General features: G+C 41.9%; 2 protein-coding genes across 3 annotated transcripts; both read right to left on the bottom strand.

Annotated features, from left to right (window-relative positions):
- Positions 1-1,049: 1,049 nt before the first annotated feature.
- On the bottom strand, positions 1,050-5,594 carry TMEM174 (transmembrane protein 174). Its single transcript, XM_008921661.3, has 2 exons — positions 4,934-5,594; positions 1,050-3,975 (listed from the first exon to the last, which is right to left on the bottom strand). Exons 1-2 carry the CDS (start codon positions 5,563-5,565, stop codon positions 3,879-3,881), a joined length of 729 nt encoding a protein of 242 aa, XP_008919909.2. The 5' UTR covers positions 5,566-5,594; the 3' UTR covers positions 1,050-3,878.
- Positions 5,595-12,014: 6,420 nt separating this feature from the next.
- Positions 12,015-26,347, bottom strand: TMEM171 (transmembrane protein 171). 2 transcript variants are annotated; one of them, XM_018070521.1, is made up of 6 exons: positions 26,300-26,347; positions 21,704-21,758; positions 21,112-21,194; positions 19,956-20,649; positions 18,112-18,253; positions 12,015-12,565 (listed from the first exon to the last, which is right to left on the bottom strand). In XM_018070521.1, exons 4-6 carry the CDS (start codon positions 20,584-20,586, stop codon positions 12,337-12,339), a joined length of 1,002 nt encoding a protein of 333 aa, XP_017926010.1. In that variant the 5' UTR covers positions 20,587-20,649; positions 21,112-21,194; positions 21,704-21,758; positions 26,300-26,347; the 3' UTR covers positions 12,015-12,336. The 2 variants fall into 2 exon arrangements, with proteins under 2 accessions (XP_017926010.1, XP_008919908.1); XM_008921660.2 differs by lacking the exon at positions 26,300-26,347 and adding an exon at positions 26,127-26,292.
- Positions 26,348-26,571: the final 224 nt, after the last annotated feature.

Here is a 26,571-nt window from a genome sequence, read left to right as displayed (position 1 = left end):
TTTTTTTTCTGTTTGTTTTTGGTTTTTTTTGTTTGGTTGTTTTCTTTTGGTTTGTTTTGTTTCGAGACTCAGATTTCCTAAATCCCAATTCAGTTTAAAAATAGCCTTTCGGAGGATTTCAGCACCCTCGCCATCGCGGGTTCTGTGCTGGGGTACGCGCCTGCAGGGGACCATCACTCGCACGGCAGCATCGGTGTCAGCAGCGGGTACCGCTGGTGGGATTCCGCTGCTGTGAGAAAGTGCTGCTAGAGCAAAGCAAATCGAACCCTGTCTCCTGTACTCCCGTATTGCCTCACAGACACGGCAGTGCCGATGTTAAAAGTCAGACTTCGGATTTAGATTTTATCCGAGAAGAAATTCGCACCCTGCAGCTCTGTTTGGCACGTGGCGTTTAGTGTCTGGAAATAGGTTTTTGATCTTAGAGCAGCACTGTGCAAAGTTTTTACTGCAATGAACAGGTCATGCTCAGCTTCATATCAATAGATGTCTCAACCAATTTCATATGTTAACCAGCTTATGGTCAAAATCTTATAAATAGAGTCCTATTAGGAAAAATCTCAACAACTCATGCAGGGTTACATAGTTGAAAACTCACAACATTCTGTCACTGTGACTAGAATGCAAGGTACCTTTAACTATAAAACCCCCAACATTCTACAGCTCTGCAGTAGCGTGGCAAGCAATGTCAGACAAGGTAATTTTGCTTGAAGAGCTCCAGTTTAAATGAAAACTAGATTGAGCAAAATCTCAAATACAATCTTCCAGATGCTCTGTGGAGCTAAATCAGTATAATCTAGAAGGGCTGTGACAGTTCACCTAGGTTGAAGACCTTCGCAAACAGGTTTGTTCTTTCACTCATTATAGAGCAGAAAGAATTCATAATGCTGAGAGGAGAATTCCTGTGATGGTTATACCACAGTAAAATAAATCGAAACCAAAACAATACCCCCCCACACTGAGAAAAAAACAACAACCTCCCCCAACAAAATACCTCCAAGCAAACAAAAAAACCACCCTAGAGATAAAAAAACTGTTTATAAAAAAAGGATGAAAGGAGAAGGTAGAAGGAGAAGAAGGAAGAAAAGCCTTCATAGAATTTTCCCCTGTTCTTAAAAACAATAATCAGCAATGAGTACAGCAAGGAAATGTCATCAGACTGGAGCCTCTCATATCTGTTCAGCATTAAAACACTACCACAGAATGCAGGTAGAATTCATCTGATCGGTCAAGATCATTTTAATATGTAGCTATTTAAATTCAATATTCAGTCTTCTCTTCAAAAAGAAACTGAGGACTCTCACAATGAATTTAGAGTCTACAGAACTAAACTTTAAAATAAATATGGAGTCCACACCGCAACCTTCTAGGTTTTTTCATTTAGTCTGACAGTGTGATTTGATGCAATAAAGATATGATTACCCCATGAAACATGTTAATGCCATATATATGGGAAGGAAGAGCAGCAGGAAAAGTCTGTGGTTTCTGACTGAAGGAATTTTCCTGTTGTGGGGGAGGGTGACCGAGTAGAAATTTTGACCCTAGTCCTGCAATTGGATCCATCAAGCCTGACCTCTGTGCTATTGCAGTGCTTGCTGGAGTCAGCAGAACTACGTGCTAAGTGCAGGGATCTGTCCATGTGGAACTAACTGGGGATTTGGGACCTTCCAGTTTCCTGCTGTGGAGGGAGGATGAGTTCACCTCCGCGTAAATTCTGGAAGAGGAGTAAGAGACTTCCATAAGAGAAACTTGCATTTATTTTTAGATCTTCTGTTCTCTCACTCAATCCCATAGAGATCATACTGAAAACAGCATGCCTCCCTTTCTCCAACCACACGTGCCTACCTGCTAACTCCAGCCATTGCTGCTGAAAACCAGCACGCCCCATATTTCTCTAGTGAGAAAAACCCCGCACATAGTTTGTAGTCACTGTTTCGTAGTTGCTGCCTCAGTTGCTAATCCAGCTTTGAGTCAGTTTACATTTCGTGACTCAAATATAACCTCTGTCAGCGTCTGTCCACAACTGTGGAGTGCAGTGGTTGGCTTTTGTCCCTCCAAAAATGCTTTATTTCTTGGCAACCTCTATGTATACAGGACAAGGAGGTTAGTGTGCACCTGCAGCTCCATGCAACTGGACAATGTTCTGAATGCACCACTCCACCCAGAGCCTAGGGAGGCTGCATGGAAACTCCATGACTTCAACCTGTCAGATACATCCGGTTGGTATGCAGCTGTCAGTGCTCAAGTGCCAAGCTTCTCCAGCCTTTAGGAATGAGATCAATCACAGATGAAATCTGGCAAGAGCTGAGAAAGCTGCGTTGACAAGTAAGAGAAAGTTGATCCATTCCATAATGGGCACCTGCTTTTGGCTGTGCTAGGCCAGGCCTGGAGACTGACCCACAGGCCCAACAGCAGTGCACCACTTGGTTACTTTGGATGACCATTTGGTGACCATTACCTCTAGAGCATTTTGTGTGATGTCCACTCCCGTAAGTGAGGTCTGAGAACAGCTTTTGGGTTGAGCCCTTTGAGGTAGACAGGCAAACCTGACAGGATTCTGCATAGGGAAATACTGGCTTGTCCAGCTGTGTCATGGCACTTCTAGGCACAGAGTGTGGAAATACAAAATAAAAACATAGAGACTCACAGCAATCTCATTGCTCTGGGGTTTAAACAGTCCCTGAGCAAAGTTTTTTTGGACCTTCATTCTGGATTGCAAAATTTCAGAGCTTATATGTCACATTCTTTGATAGATGCAGCTGTAAATACACTTCAGAGGATCACAGAATATTCTGAGTTGGAAGGGACCCACAAGTATCATCAGGTCCAACACTTGAATGAAAGGTCCATTTAGGGATCCAACCCACAGCCTTGGTATTCATCAGCACTGTGCTCTAACCAACTGAGCTAATACATTGTTGTGGATACAATGCCTGGAACCATGTTGATCTTGAAAACTGAACTTGCACAAGAAAGTTCACTGCGGCCCATAGTTGCCTGAATGCTCTGGGGAAACCTACAGACTGAGTTGTGTGCTCTACCACAGAGTGAGGGTGCAGCAGGTAGAAGCTGTGATTGTCAAAGTCCTTAACAGTGGTAGGACCACACACCCCTGTCGAGGCTTCAGAAAGGTGCCATTTTCTTTAGAGACATTAACCTAGCAGTTATTATTTGGACTTCTGGTGGGAGACAGTGCTTTGCATCCCAGCAGGTGGAGAAGGGAACTGAATTTGACGCATGCAAGATCTCTTAGAGATCTGTGTAAAGTGGGCAGAAGTCATTATTTGTATTTTCTCTGTTCTGAGATGTTCTGGTTTAAGCAGGGTGCCCCAAAAATGCCTACAGGACTGAGCTGTGCTACAGGACTGGGTTGTGCAGATAAACCAAGCAGAGGGAGTCTAATCTGTAGACTGGACTTATTAATGAGTAAGTTAGTCTAAAGAATCAGACAGAATTAAGATATAATATGCACTTTCATGGATCAGACACTTGAGCACTTTTGAAGTTTCCCAAGCAATCAAGAGTAAAAATATATCAAGAATAAGTCAAATGTTTTCCAGTGATGCTGAATGTCCAGGAGCAATCAAGCTTCTTACTGGGGAGGCCTAATAGGGACTTAGATCCCTGAGTTTAATAGCTTTGCGATTAATAGTTTTGCTATTAAATAATTAATAGCTCTGCTATTAAACTGCATCACAAAGGGCTAATGAATTTTGACAGAGAAAAAGAAGGGATTGGATAAATATCTTCAGTGATACTGAACTGTGTATCAATACCAAGATCTTGCTCACACTTGCTTATCACACAAGTGCTTAAAGAAAAGATTTTCTGGGATTCATGTTGGCATTTCTTAGAATTGTCATCTGTTGCCCATGGTGATTTCATGAAGACAGTGGGTATATTTCCTCATAAGGTGGAGGTGACAAGTTATTACAGTCTTCCCCCAGTTCTTCTGGCTCATCAGAACTGCCCTCTGACCTGAAAAGAGGAAGAGGAGCAGATGCAAAAAGAATTTACCAAACACAAAGCATACAAGTAACCTCAGTGCTTCATCCTGATAGCCTTATCTGGGTGAAGTACTTCCTGGCTTCTTGAGAAAATGCTATGAGATGAAGTTTTACTGAGATTCTGCTGTTTGCTCTGTTCTTTTTGTGAAGTATAAACATGCCAGGAGGTGACCTTTGTCTTCATCCTGCCTATGCCTGTCACTAGGTTGCTGAGGATGAGGCAGTCAGCAGTTTTTCAAACAGGCTTTGATAAATGAACTAACAGTGACTCGTGTTCTAGGAAGGATATAATTCTGAGCAATTCCTGTAATCAGAATATTTTTCCTTAGAGGAAAGAATTATATAAAATTATTTTGTGTACCATTTAAGAAGTTTCATACTGCTGTGTAATATTAGTGATCTGGTTTATGCCTCAAATCTAGTAAAAGAGTAAGAGCTGGAAGGTTTCTACAGTAGGAAAGGAGCATGTTGTCACCAGGCATATTCAGGAGGGAGAGCATCTGGTACCAGACTGATTACTGCATTGTTGCAGAAATGCTCTTTGCGTGCTGACTCATGTGTTTGATTGCGTTTGAGTGGAAGCCTCTGGCTGTACATACAAAAACCTAAAGGTAGTAAGATAAGCGTTAAAAAACCTCCACAGACAGGAGCATATATAGTATCAGCATATACTAGTATCTTCAAAAATAACAAGAGATTTAGTAGAAAATTGAAAGGCATTTATAAGTGAATTTAAATTAGACAAAAATACTTTTGAGAAAAGTGTGCCTCCTTACTCTTTACTTGTGAAGAATTTCTAACAAAGACAAAAAAAGTCTGAGAAAGGAAAATACCCCAGACTAGCTCTCGTTTCCTATGAAACCACACATAGTACTTAAAATACTCAGAAGCCTGTGTCCAAACACGCTAAGGCATTTCAGAAGATGTACCTGTGATTCCTGGTATTCTCTGCAGGATAAGTGGTGTAGTTCTCATCTCTAGTAAAAGCCAGGTTATCCGGAGGGTAAGCAGGGTAGAAGTGAGGAGAGCCTGGGGTGGGAACTGGAGAGGCACTGGAGGAAACAGCACTGCAGCAGCTAAGCACTGGGTGAAGGTAGCTGGGACTCACAGGAATGCCTTCCTGGGATGGGTACGGTGGAGGGATGTACTGTACCACTGTGGCACCATGAAAAGTTATAGGCTGGTTAATGCCGGTGAAGACAAAGGACTGTCCGCTTGCAGTCTGGTCGAGGTCTGACACATTTTCCTCTCTTTCTTTACAGGGCTTGCATGTGAGCATGTTAAATTTGCAAACAGCGATCAGAATAAAAGTCACCCCAACAGAGAGCAGAATAGGTCCTAGTAACTGAGTCCATTCCAGGTGAGTAATGCCATCGTATTTTATCCATCCCATCACGGTGAAAGTGATCCCCACCAGTCCCAAAAACACACCTGAAAAGAGTAGAGTGGTGCCAGCTTTATCCCCGTCTGACACCACGGCATCAGATCTGTTGGTCTGACAAGGAGTAACAGAAAAGACATTCAAGGAGAAATCTTCTACACTGTTGTTGTTTTGCTCCATTACTGAGTATAATGTATCTTCTGCCTCAAGAGAAAGGGGCCTTGTAAGGGACTTGGTAGAGCATTTAAAGTCTAAGGTTCAGGTTAGTTATACAAGAACTTTGTGTGTGTATGGTTAACAGAATCCATCATGTGAAAAAATAAACTTTGCTTAGGAGAATAAAGGTCTGGGAAGTGAAGTCTGAAGCCATTGCTAAAAATTTCTTGAATTACCACTATCACTTCCGAAATGGTTTCACCCTTGAATGGCTGCTTATCTCTTTGTTTATCCTCTAATTTAGCACCTGTGATACTTACTGTGCCCACGCTGGATGGGAGAAAAGGGAAAACAGAACTATTGCAGCTTTTCCTAGGCCCCAGCTAGCTGATGCATCCAACATATGGACAGCAGCTGTTTAGTCAACAGCAGTGTGGCAATTCTGACTCTCCACTTCCAGCTCCATTTTCTGCAGGAGAACGCATGGCCATTGCCAGGAATGCTTTGCTGTGCTCTGAAACGTGACATTTATAGCTGTGCTGGACCTCTTTTGCAGCTGGTTCTGCAGTCCAGAGCTTCCACGGTTTAAAAAAATATCAAAGTAGCCTTTCTGATATTTTGCTGGGGCAACCACCGGGGCGGGGCGGGAGGGTAAGCAGCAACAGGGTGATGAGCACTGAAAAACCTGGAAGAGCTGCTGGTTATGGGAGAAATGTTATTTCAAGCCAACCAAAGCTTTCCAGCTGCTTGAAGGTAGCGTAACTGCCCTGTAATTTCCCCTTAATTGTGGACGTTTTTGGTTGTGGGATCTCCACCCCTTCCTCAGAGTTTATACAGATTAATGCCTACATACCCTGAGTAGCACATCACTGCAGGAATGGGAAAACATCTCCTGTAATGCTAAACCTGGTAGAGCAAGGGATCTTACCCTGTACTCAGAAGTACCTCGAATACTTTTCCCCATCACAATGAATTGTTCTGCTGAATTTATGTGCCATATATTAAGCAGGAAGATTAACTGAATTTTGGGATTTTCTGTTTCCTAAGAGTTTCAGACCAAAGTAATTGTTGTTGGAGGGTTATGGTAGAATGTCTTTGTACAATTCCTTAAGGAAGAAAATCTCCAACAACTTGATCTGTTTGAGTAGCATGGCAGAGGACTATACACAGGACATTGATTACTACTCAGGCAGTAGAACCCATAATACTATTTCCTGCTACCAGCAGCTCTGGGGAAGCAAGCTTATCCTGAGATTTTTAAGATAAAAATAGCTCTAGAACTAGAAAATTGACCTTTCAGCCCGCTTCTTCAAAGTCAGTAAAGGCGCCTTTAGTCTACTGTGCATTCATATCACAGAGTGTGACAACAGCTCTCTTCTGAAAGAGGCTGCCCACCAAATTTGGCACCTTTAGAACTGAACCCCATTGCTGAATGCAATTAAGATGTGTCTTTCTCATTTGTTAGCAGATAGACCCTGAGGAATATTAGTGCTGGATTCCTTCAGAAAACATCTGTGAAGTTACCAAAGTCAATAGTATGTCTCATCCACTATCCAGGGTGCCAGCAAATTTTTTGACAAATACACTCAAGACCAGCTTTTCCCACAGTACCAAGTCCAGTCAGGATTCTCTGCACCTCTTAAGGAGCAAAGAGTTCAGGTTTGCAATGCAGTGGTTTCATATGATAACTAAATTAGAAAGTGCTGAAATACTAGATAATCTGTCCTTGTATTGGTAATTATAGCCAAAATTTAAGCAATCTTTAAACTTATGTTTGTTAAACTTAATGGAATGAACTTCTGTGATTGCTCTTTGAAAATCAGGTTCTTCCATACCATGAATCATTCTTACCACTGTTGAATCTTCCAGGTTTTCCAACAACCTTTTAAAAGCAGCACTATATTATATTATAATGGCTCTCTTACTAATAGTATATACAGATGTATTGTCACCTTTTTCCTCTCATTCATTCAAGAACTCTGCAACTGCTATTTGCAATGGATTGTGCTGAAGAACTTCCTCAATCCCAAGCAATTGTCCTTAGATGCTGTTTGGAATCAGAATTTTCCAGGTTGGGTGTTGCATCACCCCTCACCTCTCTCTTTGCCTCTGGTCTAGGACGACTTCATGATTGTTGAGCAAGTGCACAGTAGAGATGGAGAATACAGGTTTCTTTTTTTTCTTTCCCAGGCTACTTGCCACTGGAACTTTGAAAATAGGATGGAAAACACTTTCCATTTGGTGCAGTAGAATCTAACCCGAGATTAGCTCAGTTGCTTATAGCATGGTGCTAATAACACCAAGGTTGTGTGTTTGATCCCTGTATGGGCCATTCACTTAAGAATTGGACTCAATAATCCTTGTGGGTCCCTTCCAATTCAGAATATTCTGTGAAATTTCTGTGAAACTTACATTAAAATTACTTTCTCTATAAACTGCCCTCTCTTTGTAAGAGATAGTTTCCTCTAAGCCTTCTCTGATTATTTCCCCAGACAATGCTAATGCTGCATTTAGGTAGCTGTCAAGGTCTTAAGAGATTACTGGATCACACTGATTTTTTTAAGGCCAGTACTTCTCTTTGCCAGTAAGTGTGTGTTCTGGGAACTCATTTAAAGGTGCTGATTTACTATATGCATTCCCTTTTACCTTGAATAACTCCTAAGCAAAACGGTTTTGTGGAACCTAGGAAATTGGTCAGAGTGAGGTTTTTCAGAATGAGTGCTGTTTTCAGATCTCACTACAGTTTTGTTCTTATCTGCTTCAGACCTTACCCCTCAACACATGCACTGCTTTGCCTTCTGTTCTTCTATGTAATTTTCTATCACCAATGCAGACTTCTCCTGCAGTGTTTGCTGCTGGAAGCAGGTGCTCTGCATGTCCTCAGTTCTCCAACCTGTTTCAAGAGCCACCCCAGTAAAGACTCACAGCCCCTCACTTAACTCTTTTCTTCTCTCCTTCTGTTACTTATTTTTACACAGTTGTACATGTTATCAGCCTGTTGCAGTAAGGTTTTATTTTCTCACACGCCTGTAACGTAGGCAGGGACTTAGTCAAAGAACAGGCAAATGAAGCCACATAACACGTGGTATTGCACACCGACTGGCTTTAAAAATGAGCAGGTGCAAATCATCACTCCATAATGAAACATTCAATTGCAGGGAGATTTAGCCAATGACTTGACTTAGTAAGACTTTTTCCTAGAGAAAGGCAACTGCATATGGTATCCTTAGTGGAAAATACAAATAATATGTGTAAGGCCAGCATATGAAGAACCACCACAAGTGGGCCTTGCACTCCAGGGCTTTGAACTACTGCACTGCCAGCACCAAAGCAAAAACAAATTGAGAGGAGCAGGTTCAGCCAGCTGCCCACAACTATGTTTACCTGCAAGGTAGTTTTATGTGCTCCAGGGAAATCTTGTTGGCAGGCACACCAAATTGAAAGTATTTCCATACTTAACTATTCAGATATATGCATGTGTGATAGAGGGAGAGCACTGATCTAGATGAAGTCTGGCACATTCACTGCAGAATTGTGGAGGGATTGGACTTAGAAGTCATGACTCTGAAGAGATAGGACGGAAAAGGGATAAATGGATATAGCAACAGAAAGGGCAAGGGTGGAGTGGGTGCAATCCAGGGAGTGTCATTGTCCTAAAAACACAGCAACATTACAAAGATCTGTGCAACCTCAGTTTTTCAGATGAGTTAAGTGTTCATTTTTTTCAGTTGCTGGTGATTCAGGAAGAAAGACTCCTAGAGAAAAGGCATTAATTATATTTTTGTGAATCCTTCTCATATTCAAAGGATTGCAGTGCTGCAGTTAGAAGCAGAGCAATGTCAGTGCTGGCAGCAAGAGAGACCTTAACTTCACTCAGAAAGGATAAGCAACTCTTACCTCCCACTTTGCTTGTTTAAGTAAGTGTGAATCAGTAACCAACTTGATTTGCTCCCTAGCATTTGTATGTCAAACACTTCAGCTAACCTTAGGACAGAAAGAGGGTTATAGCACCATTAGTGTGACAGTAAAGTATCTCATTTCCTCAATAAAAAGGCTATTCCATATTATTTTAAGCTACTTTTATAATTTTACAAGGAGTTGCTTCCTTTCTAATATAGACATTTCACTCCTACTCCCCACATCAAAAATTCCTCCCTCTAATGCTGTTCACCCAGTGGTAGTCTTCAGTGCTGAAGGCAGATCTGCTTAGCCCCTTACTCACATTTTCTGACCTTGCTGCAAGATTTCAAAAACACAGTAGGCAAATACTGTTGCACTGGCTATGTTAACTCCCTCAGTGCTGAGCACTTTATGGAGATGCACCCAGCACATCCTCTGAGTGTTCAAGTAATGATTCTTCAAGTCAAAAGTAGAAGATGCTTATACAGCTACACACTGAACTATTTCCTAAGCATCTTCTCAAAATTATACAGAAAGAAATTCAGTTTTCAATCATTGTTCTCAGAGGTAACACCTAGCCTTCACAGGAAACTCAGGTGCTGAGTCTGAAGTCAGGTCAGCAGCTTTCTAAACCGTGCTTTCTGTGAAGACTGCTTTTTTAGAAATAATGTGATCCACACTGAAGACTCTGCAGTAGATGATCAAAACACAATGATCTTGAAGAAAAACAAGATCATGTCACTTTTACAGAGGACTCAGCTGAGTCAACATATACTACTTGATTTGACTGGTCTCTCGGGTGCATCTTGGGAACAACCAACTCAGCAGGTTGCAGGCAGCAAAAAAGGTTAATACTTTTTCAGTTAGCAACCAGATGCAACTGTATTTTTTTTTAAAGATGGTGACATATTTCAAGATTTGTTTAAACACTTTTTTGATGGTAAGCCTTTTGAGAAAATGAGTGCTCCAGACAACAGCACAAACCCAACATAGCTCTTGGTTGCATGATATCTTTCAGGTAAAATATCCCAGCTTCTGTCCTTGTTATAGAATAGCATGAGAAATCCAGAGATACACAGGCTCCTTCGACATGTTCAAGGCTTTGTATGCACACATCATGCACAGCAGTGGGCATCACTGTTAAAACAGGTCAAACAAAAGCTAAAAACAGAATAATCAAAAAGATGGCAAACCATAGCTTGTATTGCAGATGGCATATAAGGAGCAGCATCCTTGAAAAACTCACTAGGTAAGAAACATTGGAGAGTAAAGAGGACAATATGCCTACTGGCTTTTTTGGATTCCCTTTTTTCATACAGACTTTTCCCATGGCTGAGTCATGCCAGTTTAATCAGCTCCCACATACAAAATCCCTCTTTGTGCTGTGTTTGCTCATTACTTTGCGTGCATAAGCCCCTCAGCTCTATTGCTGGCTAAATATACCTCTTGCTGGCTGGTTTGTTTTTGTGTGGCTACACAAAGAGCTGCTCTAGCATGACTGAGTGAACAACACAGAGTTGGAAAAGGCAAATGCAGGAGCTCCTGAACATCTCTCTAAAGCACTCAGCAGGTGAGGGGCATGTTCATAGAAGGATGACACAAGGTGGGCACAGGAGGGAATTCGAATGCTTAATTCATAGTTTGGCATTCTGTTACAGCCAGATTCAGCAAGGTAGAATACAAGTTTGAGGTGTAGGTGAGGTCCCAAAGCACACAGGTGTTCAGAGACTCAGCTGAACAATACAGACATCACTCTTGAGAGATGTTTTAATGATGGCAAGTTCATCATTCTGAACCGAGCCTAAAGATTAGCTTTGCCACTTCTTTTTCTGGGCACAGAATCATGTCTGTTTTTCTCAAACAGGGTTCAGAGCAAGTTGTAAAATGTCAAAGATTACCTGCTACAAGCAAACCCTTCTGCTCAGGAAGAGGTGCAAGCAACCACAATATAGAACTAGAACCTCCAGCTGGAGGACAGGCTGCTACCACTAACCTAAGGGCTGCAGAGGGATGGAGAAGCAAAGAGGGTTGTATTTCTGAAGGGTCTGTCAAGTGCTGTGTTGGTTAAAAACATCTGTTGCATGTGTTTCCACGAAACTGCCTCTCCTGCATTTGCTGATAAGTAATGTCTGCACCTGAAAGATACCATTGCTTTGTGGCTCTCACTCTCACACAAGCACAGCACTCCCTGTATAAACCATGAATAATGATAAAAAACTGCAGTATAATCCCCCTGAAATCAGTCATTACCACAGTTAAACTGTTAGCCTATTAACTATCCTCAGGGTTGCCTTTGGGCTCTTAACTGTAGCTAAAACTGATTTTCACAGGGATTATACTTACATAAGGACCAGAGACAGTCTAAATAAAGCTATGGAGTGTTTGTTACCAGGCAGAACAAAATGTAACCATTTAAGTTCTTCACAGCATCTCTGGTACCAAGCTTAAACAGCCTTATTTGCGAATGGTCTCAGAATACTTACAAAGTCAATAACTTCGCAAACCACTATTTTCCACAAAAGTCATGCAAAAATAGAAATGAAAACACTCTAATTATTTCTCTTTTTTGAAGCTCCAAACAGATTTAATTAAAATAATCAAAAAAGTTGGTCTCTACTTAACGCCTTCATTATAAAAAGAACAATTAAAAATAGAAACTGAAGCTGTAACAGAACCAGATGATTGTTTAACATTCCTGCAGTGAACTCCCTTCAGACTACTTTAGCAGAAGCCTAGCATTATCTGTTATTTCTTGAAATCCAAATTCATTGTTCTTCCTGATGAAAGATTAGACACAACCAACATTATTGCTTTTATTACAAAATGTAAATAAATTCAAAAATTGTAAATCTCTGTGTACAATTTAATTTAAAAATTAAGTCAACTGACAGTCTTCTATGAGCTGATGTCAGATGTGGCTAAGGAAATAGATGAAAAAGATGAGGAAGAAGATGGTGAATATTCATTATTTGTTATTGATGCTTTTTCTTCATATTTTGGAGGAGATTCAGAGCAGAGGTATAGCATTGGTAAAATATCTGAAGGTGAGCTGCTTCCAGAAATTGTACATATGGTTTCGTAGTCTCTAACAGCAACCATTCTTTCATCATCTGCAAGCTGTGCTCTATAAAACACAAAACTGTGTATTAGCATAATTCATTTATCTACAGAGAGTGAAATTCTACTTGACTTACATAAACATACATGTATGCACACACTTCCTAAAAATCCCTGAAGCAAAGAACTTGCACAAGAATTAGGAGTTCATTCGGTGGGCTACATTATGACTCATATGAAAATTCTATTATTTCTGAGGGGAAGGGCAAAACAAGCTCCCTTCTAACCTCTCAAATCACCAGTCACAGCCTGGCTTATGGGCATTAGCTGCTTTTGGCAGTGCTGTCTCACAATCTTATTAAATCTCCTTCTGATCCATAGCTCCTAAAGTATTTTCCCTTTTGTAGTATATCACATACACACTGTCCCCTTCCCTTATGAAAGACAGTTACTAGACTTAGAACTGCATCACAAAAATCACAATCCTGAGCCATTTGAAATCTTGCATGAAAGGCCATCCGAAACTTTTACTAGGCATTCCAGCAATCCATGACAGACATAAGGAGTCATATTCCTGCTCAGAGCTGGAGAAACAGAAGCAACCAGACATCACCAGATTGCAAAGTTCCCAGTGACATTCAAGGCAGGCAGCCAAGTATTCACTGTCCTCTTCTGACGATCACAACTGAATCCAAACTGGTTGAACCCACATTGTTCTGATACCCTGCTCATCTTGCCCTCAGCACATTGCTTCAGCTGCTTTCCAAGGAAAGAGAACTCCTCTCTCCTCATGCCTCACTCCCAGAGCTGACGCTTGCCTTTGTGCATACATCTGTACCAATACTGAGTGAGGAGCCAGAATACAGGGCATAGTCACCTCGTCTTCAGTGCTGTGACGAATCGGTGAGCGTGCGTGTTTAACAGAGAGAGAAATACTAAAAGACAAATGCCGAGGTGCTATGTAACAGATTGCAGGAATAAAAAAAAATAATTCAGGGATCAGACCATGACTCAGCTTACTACAAGCTTTCTCATCCAGCACAGCCTTCACCACAGCACTTGCTGACAGAACACCAAGCAATGGACTGAAGAGGCGAATCACCTTTTTCCTAGTAGCCATCCATATATGAAATATATATGAAATACTATACCCTGCCATATTTGGGATCTTCAATCATGGCACTATGTTATGAGCAATGAGGTCATTGCTTCTCTTCTATTAAAGCACTTGGGAAACAATTTGCATTATTCAAGATGCCCTGTCTGCCAGCAAGTGCTGAGCCATGACAGAGCAGGATTGAGTGAAAAACCCAGAAGTGGTATCAACTCAGAGGGTCTCTGTGAGGACACTAGGGAACATGGAAGGGCAACAGCTAGAGCACCCCCAGTCACAGAACACCAAAGCAGGAGGTCAGAGATTCTGGGTTTCTGCATCCAGTGTTGAGGTGCTTTATGCACTCCACTAGACACTGTCTCAACAAACTGCCTCTTTGTGTATATATGCTCACAAGACAGAGAAGTCCAGACAGGCAATCAACAATGCTGACTGGATCACACAAAGTTCAGAGCACCAAAACTGAACATTTCTGTGTTGAGACAGTTGATCCAGCTGGAGAGGATTTTGTAGAATTGATGAAGGAAAGAGGGGTTGACTGGTATGTCAGCTCTTTTTGCTGCTCTGTGCACCAGCAGGGAGGGCTCAGAAAAAGTCTGAAGAACTAGATTTTTTGCCATTCTCTCACCACCCTTTGTTTGACTTTTTCCAGTGCAGGATGCGCTCTTTGAGTTCTTTCACACCCTTTGATAATCCCTTTCCAAGCAACACCACAGAAAAGGACTGTGTGGCCAACCTTGTGGGGGCATCAGGCAAAGCATCGCCAGTCGGTCGAGGGAGGGGATTGTCCCGCTCTGCTCTGCACTGGGGTAGTCTCGCCTTGACTGCTGTGTGCAGTTTTGGGCACCACAATATAAGAAAGATATTGAGCTCTTAGAGAGTGTCCAAAGGAGGGCAACAAAGATGGTGAAGGGCCTTGAGGGGAAGCTGTATGAGGAGCGGCTGAGGGCACTTGGTCAGTTCAGCCTGGAGAAAAGGAGACTGAGGGGAGACATCATTGCAGTCTACAACTTCCTTGTGAGAGGAAGAGGAGGGGCAGGCACTGATCTCTTCTCTGTGGTGACCAGTGACAGGACCAGAGGCCTGAAGTTGTGTCAGGGGAGGTTTAGGCTGAGTATAAGGAAAAGGTTTTCACCCTGGAACAGACTCACCAGGGAAGCAGTCACAGCACCAAGCCTGTCTGAGTTCAAGAAGCATTTGGACAACACTCTCAGACACATTATGTGATTCTTGAGGCTGTCCTGGGCAGGGCCAGGAGCTAGACTCAATGATCCTTGCTGGTCCCTTCCAACTCAGGATATACTAGGACGCTATGAATCTTGCACATTTTATCAAGCACATGGCAGGCAGCCCACATCTGAACTCAGAGCCTGAAACTGCAGGATAGAGAGAACTTGTGGCTCTGCACTGTACTTTTTCAGACAGGTGGTACAAAAGTCACCCTCTCAGTTGCTTGAAACTCCACAGCAGGTCCAGGTTCACAGTCAGGACAAGTAATTTCTTCACACACATTCATTTGCTTTCTACATATATCAGTGAACATGTCAGAAGGGAGTTACAGCACATGCTGGAGCTGTAGCACAGACAGGCTCAATGTGGTGCCTAACTCCAGCAGTAGCAGCACCTGGTATGAAGCACCATCCAGCTGCGGACACCTTCACTCTGCCCAAGAAGAACAGTTGTGTCATGTAAATTTTCTTTTTCAGCAGCGGGAGCTTACTGGCTCTCCTATTGCTCTGTCCTTTGATTGCATTAGTATAACTCCAAGAGCTGATATATTTTACTTGCAACCTGACAACAGGCAAAAACTTCTATACTGAACAAAATAAAATGTTTCTTCACACAACAATTCATGCCTGGTCATAAGAGCTGCTGTCTTCCACAAAGCACTTTTGTTCTATCAATTCTGACATCTTCTCATCCCTACATCTACCCTTGTCATCCTGAATTGGCAGGTAGGCACTGAGTAATCAACAGATTCTCATCAGCTTAGTACAAAAAGAACTCTCTATACAGCAATTTAGGTGGAAAAGCAGCAAACTGAATGATTTGTGTGTATAGCTAGGCCTTAACAGGCATTGCAACCCTCAACACAAGTCATCAACCTCAAGCTGGACAACCTCGGCCCATGGAAACCAAACACTGAGTATCTCCCTTCCCTAGGTGATATGAATATGCTCATTTTTTTGTTTGGCGACCAGTCCCCCCGTGCACTAGAGTGTTATACTGGTAGCAAGGAAGAGTGAGTAAGGTTTTTGATAGAGGTGTTTATTCTATGTTAATAAAGAAGAAAGTGATTTTGACAAAAGGTAGAACCACAGTCTGGGTTGTGCTAACAGCAACAGAAGGAGACATTTGCTGTCTCCAGCACTGATGGGGAGAATGAGTTTGGAGGAGGGCACTACACTACAATGAGCTTGTTGAGGGTGATTGACTAGAGAACTGAGTCGATCACACAGTGAAGCTGAACCTCAACAGTCCACCAGGTATACTTCAAAGGATTGCTAAAAAAAAACCAACACAGACATGTCTGTACAAAGTGTGGTAACAAGAATAAACACTAGTGCTAACACAAGCATCCCTTTCCAGTGGCATTTAGGCCTTCAGGCAGGGAAAGGGTTTGTGCTTGCTTGCTTTAAAAGGAAGATTAGCACTAGAGTTTTGAAGTACCACTGACATCAGGCACATAGTTGGTACAGCTGGTCATGGAACACACTGCCTCATGAGTGGAAAAATCTGGAGTACAGTGGAAAGCTCTTAAAGCAGCAGTCCATCAACTACTATGACTGGATACAGCCAGGTAGCTAGGGCTCTTAGAATAACAGAATTGTTAAGTTTGGAAAAGATCTTCAAGACTGTCAAGTCCAACTGATGGTCCAACCTAGCACCATCACCATTAAACCATGTCCTCACTATTAAACCATATCTACAGGATTTTCCAATACTTCAGGGGATGGTGACTCCACAGCTTTACTGAGCAGTTTGTTCCAACGCTTTACAAACCTTTCTGTGAAAAGGTTTCCTAACACACAGCTAAGATAAATCTCCCCTAGCACAACCTGATATCATTTCCTCTTCTCCAGTCACTTGTTACCTGGCAGAGGAGGCTGACCTTCACCTTGCCAAAACCTCCTTTCAGGTAGTTGAGAGAACAATATGGTATCCCCTTGAGCCTCCTTTTCTCCAGACTGAAAGACTCCCACTCCCTCTCATTCCTCAGAGGATTTGTGCTTCAGACCCTTCATGACCTTTGATGCCCTTCTCTCATCTCATCATTCTCTAGCACCTTAGTATTTTTCTTGTCATGAAGGGCCCAAAACTAAACCATGGAATCACAGAATGGTCTAGATTTGAAAGATCATCTAGTTCCAACCCCACTGTGCCATGGATAGGGATATCTTTCACTAGACCAGTTTGCTCAGAACTCCATCCAATCTGGCATTAAACACTTCCAGGGATAGGACATTCACAGCTTCTCTGGACAACCTCTTCCAGGGCTTTACCACCCTCACAGTAAAGAATTTCTTACTAATATCTAATCTAAACCTACTCTTTCAATCTGAAATCATTCCTCCTTGTCCTGTCACTACATGTTCTTGTAAGAAGTCCCCCTCCATCTCGTAGGCTCCCTTCAGATACTGGAAAGCTGCAGTTAGGTCACCCTGAAGCTTTCTCTTTTCCAGGCTGAACAAACCCACCTCTCTCAGCGTTTTCTCAAAGGAGAGACACGCCAGACCTCTATAACAAACTTGGTGGCTTTCTCTAGACTTGCTCCAACAAGCAATTTGGCAGCTCCTAATCCCTGAGCTTGGTGGTGGCAGCATCTAGCACATCAGCTATACGAAAGGTATTTAAAGAATGGCTACATAGGTAAGGCACATCATCTTGAGATGAAGTTGGTTTTGCAACCTCCCTTATCAGCTCTCTGGTCGTTCTTGCAATATCAAAGTATCCTTTGATCTCAACACACTGTCAGAGTAGGAACAAGGCAGACCAGCACAGCAGGTCTCACTGCCTCGAGCAGTGAGATAAGGGACACAGGAGAACTGAGCACACTGACAGATGAAGTGACTGTGGGTAGATGTCATGAAGGGCTTGCTGCACTGGTTCTACAGAGGCTTCTAAAATATGGCAATGTGGATATCATGCTGTTGAAGCACTGCTGCCAAGGGCATCTTCTCTTGGACAACCTGTGGAAGAAATCTACTCTAAGGGCCACTGATCTAAGACTTTGTTCTCACTTCAGACATTCTTTCCAATCATAATAAACTGGTAAGAGTTTAGTCCTCATAAAGGACACTCTGCAGTTTGTAATTCCTCTTATATACTTATAATGTTTTAATGCCAATTCAAGTAATGTAGCTGAAGTAAACTGAGTTATGCACTAGAAAATTTTGTCATGGCTAGCAGTTAATTCACAGTGATTATATAAGATCATGATCTCAGATACCTTGAGAAACAGCTCAGATTTCCAAAGACAGAGAAGAACACAGTCTTACCCATTAGTGAAGATAGAGTGATATGGTGGAGGATTTTCACTTGCAGGCAAAACACTCGACATAAGACAATGTGTCACAGTTGGTGACATAGGGTCAGCAAAATAAGGAGGTGGTGGGGGTGGGAACACCATTACAGCATCACCTAGAATTAAAAACACCAATTACTACCTCTGAAAAACTGAGCATCAGTGGTTATTTTAACAGTACCTTAGAATTTGTACTTGCCTACCTTTTAAGATAGAGTGCAATGATCCCACAGACAGAATTGTTATATTCTAGACTGTTAGAGAACGCCAGAGGTACATTCAAAACTAAAATCATTGAAAAATAAAGATGCAGCATATTCATAAATGAAAGATTTAATTTAGAAAATTAAATTTCTAAAAAAAATTAAATTTCTGGGGAGGGGGACTGTTCCATCTAGCTAAGAGACACAAACACTGTTGTCTGTCTTCAGAAACTAAAAGTGCAAAGCACACAGTTACTGTTGGCTCATTTTAAGGGTAGGCAAGCATTTAGTTTTCCTCACATGTCTAAAATAGGCCAGTCTAAGTTTCTGCACATCTACTGCAGTGCTATAATGAAAGAATTCAAGTCATTAATGGTTCCGATGACTGATTTTGTGCGCCTTGACAGTTTCTCTACTGAATTACTTGCAGATCAAGGAACAATAACCACAACCAGGGCTATTGATACACAGTTTGCTATTAAGTATACTATGCAGCATATCTGTCAATTGCAACTTCAGAATTGAAAAGTTTGAAACTTTTTTTTAAAAAACAAAGTTTGTATCAGTCAGTGAGCTGGCATAATTTACATAAACATTCAAAGCTGCCTGGCACCCTTTCTTCCTTTGTAATTTGTGTGCTGGGACAGTTCAGAGAGCATCAAAATTCTTGATTTGTGAGGTAGGCAGTGTTTTTTAACAAAGTCACCCCTGTTCCAGAACAACACTGTAAATCAGACGTCTACCCTCAGCCTTTCAGTTTTACTTTTCCCAACTGAAGTATAAAAGGAATCCACTAATTTCGCTTTCTTGCCTTAAAAGACAATCTGAATTCCTTCCTACTGCTTTATCCTAGTGGCTGGAAAACTGACTTCAAAGCCTCCTGTTTCCTAAAGGTCACCAGGTTACAGGTCTATAAATAGGCTTGAATTTCATTATGGATTTCAAGTTCAGTCAATCAGATGACAGTCAAGCAATGACTGACTTTTAATTAATCAGTGAGTTTATTACAATAATCAGAGTAATCAGAATTATCAGAACAACCTATACATGGAATGTATTCATCGGGCATCAAACCAGTGCTACATACAGAGTATTATTCTCTGCTAACACACCACATTTGCTCAAATACTGTGCAATTAACTGAGGCATCTTGCAATTATATCTCTGACGGATAGAAGATATGGCCGCAATTTAAAAAAAAATACAATACACTGCTTATGAATCAGATTCTTCTGTTTAAGGGGTCAGAGGCTCAAGGCTAAAAGAAAAATATAGTCACAGAATTCATTAGACCTGTGATCTGCAGTGTCAACTACATCCTTTGAGAAAGGAATTGGGATTGGACTCATTTGTGTCATGTTATGTTGCTTCCTTTACACTGACAGTCAGACCTTCTTTTTTATGCCAAAGAAGGGGTTTTCCTTTGTGAGAAAGGAAAATGAACTGACCATACAGAAAACATACGAGACAAAGAAACATTTTTCTGTTTTGGTTGGCTTGAAATGCCAGAACTGACATGCCTAGAGCTCGAATAAGTAATATTCAGAGATAAATAACTAGTGAGAAAAAATCCCTACTAACTCTCAAATATAAAGTTCCAACATTATTTACCCACCTACTGTAATGTGAAAAGATTCAGGGCTCTGAGGATGTTCTTCACTTTCACAAGATTCGTGGTTGAGATTTAAGTTTTGTTTCTTTTTAACATGAGCTATCACGAAGAAACACAACCCAGTGAGCACAATCAAAGGTCCCATGATTTGAAGTGACAGGAATCCACAGCCCTGGAGGTTCACATCAGAACTGCCGGTGTGGTTGAATTGTATGGTATGCCAGCCAGGGCTGCAACCAGGAACCCAAATTCCCAGGATGCTAATGAGCATTCCACTAGTTAAAAACAGGAATCCAAATATGAGAAACTGGGCAAACTGACAGTTCCCATGGCAAAAAACAAGGCTGTACACCTGCTCATTTTGCAATTGTCTTTGTCTCATATACATCCTGGCCCTTGACCGTGCCAGTAAAACACAAACCAGTCCAGTTACAGCCAGCACTGGTCCAGCAGCCTTAAGGACCTCATTACAGTCACTGAAGGTTCCAGATGGGCATGACTGGAGAATAAAGACTGAAAGCAGAAATCCAGTGCACAGCAATACAGCTCCAAAAACAAAAAGGAAAAAAATAAGTTTCCCATGCTGTCCGTTATTTCCTTCACCTCCTGGTGCAGGAATAGCCACTGGATACATTACAACAGAATCTCTTCAAGCAGATGACTTGTTGGCATTAAATGGCAGCAAACTACAGCAGATCTGTGAACATGAAAATACACAAATCAAAAGAAAAAAAACTCAGCGAGACTAGCTGCATTATATTTTCTCCTTCCAAATTTGCTACTCAGCTTTCATTGTATACTCTCCTGTACTTTCTCTTTTGTAGTACCTCCACTATGGATTACAGGCCTAATCAAGTCTGCTGATGTTAAATGCCAATAAAAAGACTGAACTTGCTTTACAGTTATACTTAAATCAACTGTAATTGCTGTTGCACAGCTAAATGAATTGTTTCTTTAGAGAAACAGTCTTCTGATTAAGGGGACATTATTTTCAAAGGCTGAAAATTTGGAACAAGTACAGGTTAGCTTTCCCCTTGAAAACAGAAAGCTACAGGAAACTTCTGTGACCAGCAGGGAGTGACAGCTTTTGAGAGACAGTATCCTACTGCAAATAAGCAATGACTATTGGACTTTTTAACCAAGCATAATACATACATACCTTTTCAAAGCACATAAGTCTTGCTTCTCCTTCTACAAGCAATAAAGTCCTTTCTGTTTCTCTTCTTAAATAAGCTTCCTGTCCTATACAGTTGCAAAAGTAAGCATAGAGAAGATTTTTCATTCTGTTCTGAAATGACCAAAAAACCACCAAACCCCAAACCCTCCACATTATAAATACCACACAGTTCAACTCTCACTGATTCCATAGTTAGAGTTAGTAAGCATAGTGCTCCTACACTTCAACTTCCCCTGCTTCTGAATCCTTTGTCTGTGTTCCAAAAATCTTTACAAAGAAATCAACAAAGGCAGCTTGCAGAAGGCTTGTGAGCCCACAAGAGTCTAGATTCAGAAGTAAAGTAGAAGAAAATAGAAAATAGTGTTGAGGCCAACAACAGCCCATATGGTACTATGGATAACAAATCTGCTGGATGTGGGTAAACTGCAGCTGGGAAAGCCTGACTGAAAGTTAGAAGAGAGTTCCATTCAGTGAGCTCTAGGAAAAAAGACAAAAATTCTGCCATTACTGACAAGGAAGTTTGTGCTGCTCTGACACACTGGACTACAGGGCTCAGATGAACATCTGTACTCACCTCCATGGTGAATAGCAACCACGGAGATCTTGGATACCATCCATCAAAAGCCAACCTGAAACACAGGGGAAGTTCAGACTACAGAAAAGAAAAGTCTCATGGATAAACCATGAAAAAAGCCATTCCATATACCAAGTGTAGGAAGTAAGCATGCTCATGCTGCACTGTTTTACCACTGCCCTCTTCCCCTTACTAGCAGTCTCCTGTGACAGAGAATTTCACCTATGAATTAGATATATGAGGAAGGATATATATAGGGACTGGTGAAGTTTGTCACAGATGGAAGCAGGAAATTGACTTAATTACTGCTGTTTGTTAGTTAACCTTCAGCCTTTTCTCTACCAGCTTCCACTGCCCTGCTACTAATTCAGATGACTGGAAGCTAAAAAAAGTCCAATTAGATTGGATCCTTCGCACATATGCCTCACCAACAGTTATTCCACAAGAAAAACAAAGTATCATGAGATTTCTGGAAGCAAACTGTTGAAAGTGCGTCAGCCACAACATGCTTTGTGTCACTCCCCAGTAACTGCAGCGCCCCATTGGGATGAAAACAAAACACAACCATAAAACCCCCTAGTCACTCAAATACATAATTAGTTATCTGCAATGCAAGAAAATCTATTCAGTCACTACTTAGCCACTTGTAAGAGCAGAATCCAAATAAACAATTGGCTGAGCAGACGCACGAATGATGAAGTTACAAGGGGTTTTAGTGTTAAACACCAAACGAGGTCCACCAACAGCAGAGGAGAAGGCAGAGCATATCACACAGGTAAAAGGTACAGTAAGCACAAGACTTGACAGGTAAGGAAACACAGCAAGAAGGCCACTCCAGGAAGCAACAAAATCTCCTATCTGGCTATCTTGAATAGTAAAACTGAAGGACCTCCCCTTAATGTGCTCCATTACTGTGATCAGTTAATTTGTAAACTATGTCTGCAAAGTGTTTCTTCAAGGTTCTGAATTCAGTCTAGCCCTCTACTAAGACTGATCTGAAAAACTGCTAACTGAGGCTCCCTTGGTAGAAGAGTCAGATTCACACTGGGGAAAAAAACTGGTTATAAAGAGCACTAAAGATAGGACAGCTTGTCACAAAAAAAAAAAAAGAAACTACAGAAATTCTGATTGATTTCAAACGGAAGATCTTTACCTTAGCACACTTTCAATACTGCATGAGCTACAGTCAGTCTGAAGGCTCTTCTGAGCAGAGAAAATGGATTGGGTTGGTCACCCTTCCTTGATTACAGTGGTCTTTCCTAAGTTAATAAAACTGTTTCTGATAACTGCATATGCTCCTTCCTGTCTAGAAATTTTCCCTATTCTCATAAATTATCCGAGGAGCCTGAGATTTACTGACTTACCAACAAATACACAAAACTGACTAAAGGGCCTCTGAAACACATACAGACAAAAAAACACCACCAAAAAAAAAAATCCCAACAAAACCCAGTTCCAGACACAACTGTCTCGAGATATTTTTCTGTTGAGGCACATTAACCATTATAACAACAACACATTATAATTAGACAGAACTCTAAAGCCTTTCTTTGCAGTTCCCTCTAGGGAAGAAAACACGGACATAAGTACAAGTAAATTAGGACAAAAGAAAAAAATGTGAAGGGGGGAAGAAGAAGTAAATACAAATGTATAGCCCTTAAAAAGAAAAATCTTGAGATTTGTTCTTGTTACTCCAGCACAGCGCCTGCTTCTCTTTCACCAATCTTGTTGTTATGAGATTAAGTTAAAACACACATTAGAAATTAAGCTTGTGCATATTTTTTCAATTCTTTCAGGCCACAAAAGAAGGAACATTTAGAACAGTCTGTTGTGGCTTTGAAGATGAAAGCCACAGATTTTGTGCTGCAAAATCCAAGAGAGGACTAATTTTCATTTACACTATCATGAAATTTAAACAGAAAACCCCCCAAAAGATTAAGCTTTATTTCTTGTGTTTCAATAAAAAGTATCTTAACAAAGAAGTAAGCCTTAAATTGACTGTGTGCTTGAAATATTTCCACTAGATCCGATATCCCCACAGGCATATTGATATAGGGGAATTTACCCTATGGGGAAAAGGGAATTGGAAACATAGCTGGTAATGGAAGTCTGGTTATAAGCTTAACTTAAATTATATAGTGCTTTACCTTTTTCTAAGTCAGGTCCATGCCAGGTATATGGAACAGGAAATAACATCACAACTTCTTACCACTTCTGTGTGTAACAGTTGTATTACAACTTTCACATTATGGACAACTTCAAGAATTTGAAAACATTTCTAATACAATTCTTCTTCAGCCTTCAGAGGACAAAAGAGTCCTATTGTCCAAGATTTCCACTGCAAACAGCAGGGCTATAAATTTACTTTCCTCTTACTCATATGAAATTTGATAGCCTCATGCAGACATTTTGAATTCAGGAACACAGAATTAAAAAGAAAAAAAAAAAGCATTGGAAGAATTACAACACTGCTAACCCTCTGTTTTATGATTCCCAGACTAGCCCCAGTTCTCCCTCTTTTTGCTTGCAAAAGCACACAAATACTTTCATGCAGAAGGATCAGGTATAGTCTGTATTGCTACTTCAAAAACTATAATACCCTGTCAGCTGTAGACCACAATGGAAATCCCAGTAGAATTTTCAAGCCATCCTTTTCAAGGACTTCAAGTTTTCCACTTTTTCCAAAGTTTGAACTGCTATTGGGAAGTTGCCACTGCGTAATTATTTTTTGTCATGTCTTCTTTTATTTTTCTTCCCAGGTTTCAAATTAAATCACAATTCCTTAGAGGTCAAGCTACCTGTAAGGAAAAATTCTCTAGACTTCATTCAGTTTAACTTCCATGTCAAAACATGAATGGCTCCCTACTTCTTCTCATTCCCTGTGCCTAATTTCCTTCTTTGTTCTCATCTGCCTCCGTACCCACATAATTTTCTGTTCTTTACACACACAGAGTTTCCCCCTGGACTAGACTCTTAACCTGACATTCAGCAGAGACACCCAGCAATGAGTACAGCTGATTAAACTAAATTGGAATGTGCAACCTTCATCCCCACACTTCTCCCTCCCCATGGAGGAACTTATTTGAAGAACTAGGGGGAGATGCCCAAAGGATGTACTTTCAGTTTTCTACTTTCAAGCAACATTAAGACTACATACTCTAACAAGTTCTGAGATGTCAAATACATCCAATTTGATCTCTTATATATGCAGTCTCTAATCAGTGCTTAACAATGCTCTTACGTCACAGAATATAGAACTCTGATATCTTAGGAGGAAGATTCCAAGATTTAGACACTGTGCGTAAAGATTACTAAGGAGGGAAACTCTGCCCATCCAGGTTGATAAAATCATTGTTTCAGCTCACAGTATAGGAAGGGTAATGCTGTGCTATGATTTATGACTTGCAGGTGGGGCAAGAGTCAGTGCCTAGAGAAGTGCTAGAAAACAGCTGCAGTAGGAAATTCCAGAAAGTGGGATCCTGCCAGTCTCCAGACACATGTGCCCCAGGGATCCAGGGATCTTCTCACCAGCATTGTCAGGGATTCTGATCTGTGCTAGACAGAACTGCATTCTGCAAAGCTGTCAACTCCTGTCTCTTTGGCCTTCAAGAGAAAAGCAGCTACAGTAAAAGCTGATCCACATATGTTCCTCACTCACTGCATCAGGGAAGAATACTGATGCCACAGTTGGATGCAAGGATCCCAAACAGTGAGGAGCTTGCAAAACAAAGCTTGGTAACCTGTTGGTTGGATGCCATGCAGGCAACTAGGACAGCACCTAGATTCAAAAATTAGCTCTGAACGGTTCAATGCTTGTGGGTGGGATGCTTTTTACGTGACACACTAGTGGCACACAAGAGCCATGGCAAAACATCTCCTATTTTCTAGAGTACCTGCAGGGAGACTGGGGAGAAGGTAGACACAGTTAGAGCCAGAGCTGACATTTTTCAAACAGGTAACACAAGACAGATCAGTTATGGGAATTCTATCCCATAGGGCTGATGTACCTCAAAGCAGCAAGAGGCACAAGACAAAGAGACTTACAGATCTTTGATGCACAGGACAGACCATGGAGACCATCAGGGAGATGTAGGGCTCCAAAAGCTACCTGAAGCCATCCTGTCCCAGCTTCTTGAGGCTGGCCTGGGGCATTAAGCCACAGACAACTTAATGGACAAGCAAGTAAACTCTACTCCATCTAGGAAAGGCAGCATTCCATGGCACACCCCTCCTCATCCACCAGTCATCCTCATCCATCAGGCACGCCCTATTCTAAGTCAATCGGTGTTTTAAGACACGCTAAGGTCTTCAACAGGATGGACTATGTCCCGAAAGCTCCCGTGCATCATTCTGGAGCAAGGAGTGGGACAGGGCAGCCTGTCCACCACCTCTCCGCGAGGGAGCGGCATCCGAGCCTCCTCACCTGCGCACTCCCAGTCGTATGCCAGCATCAGTCACGAGAATACTGTGTGTCAGCAGAATAGCCGAAGAGACCCCTTCAGAGATATTCCATCCTCTCACAGAGATGGCGTAAAGCTCACTGTGGAAGCAGTATGGGGAGCCGTGGGCTCTCCAGGAAGAAGACAGGACACTTACGCTCCTGATAATTCAGACGCCGGTCGGGGGCAGCTCCGCTCGCACCCTGCAGGAGAGTGAAAACACGGGCATGGTGGCGGCTGGGAGACGCGGCACGACCCCGCTCGCCCGCCCGCAGCCCCCCGCTCGGCAGATGGAAGAACGGGCCGCCCCGGCGGCGCCCGCCCCGCGCCCCTCTCACCGCGCTCCCGGCTGCTCCACACCGGGACGGACCGTCTCCCAAGCACCCCGGAAACTCGGGCTGTCCCCAGCGCCCCGCATTGGCGGCCACA

The sequence above is a fragment of the Manacus vitellinus genome, unplaced genomic scaffold, assembly GCF_001715985.3.
Source record: "Manacus vitellinus isolate BGI_N305 unplaced genomic scaffold, ASM171598v3 scaffold_18_pilon, whole genome shotgun sequence".
Lineage (NCBI taxonomy): Eukaryota > Metazoa > Chordata > Aves > Passeriformes > Pipridae > Manacus > Manacus vitellinus.
This window is presented reverse-complemented; position numbering and strand designations above follow the sequence as displayed.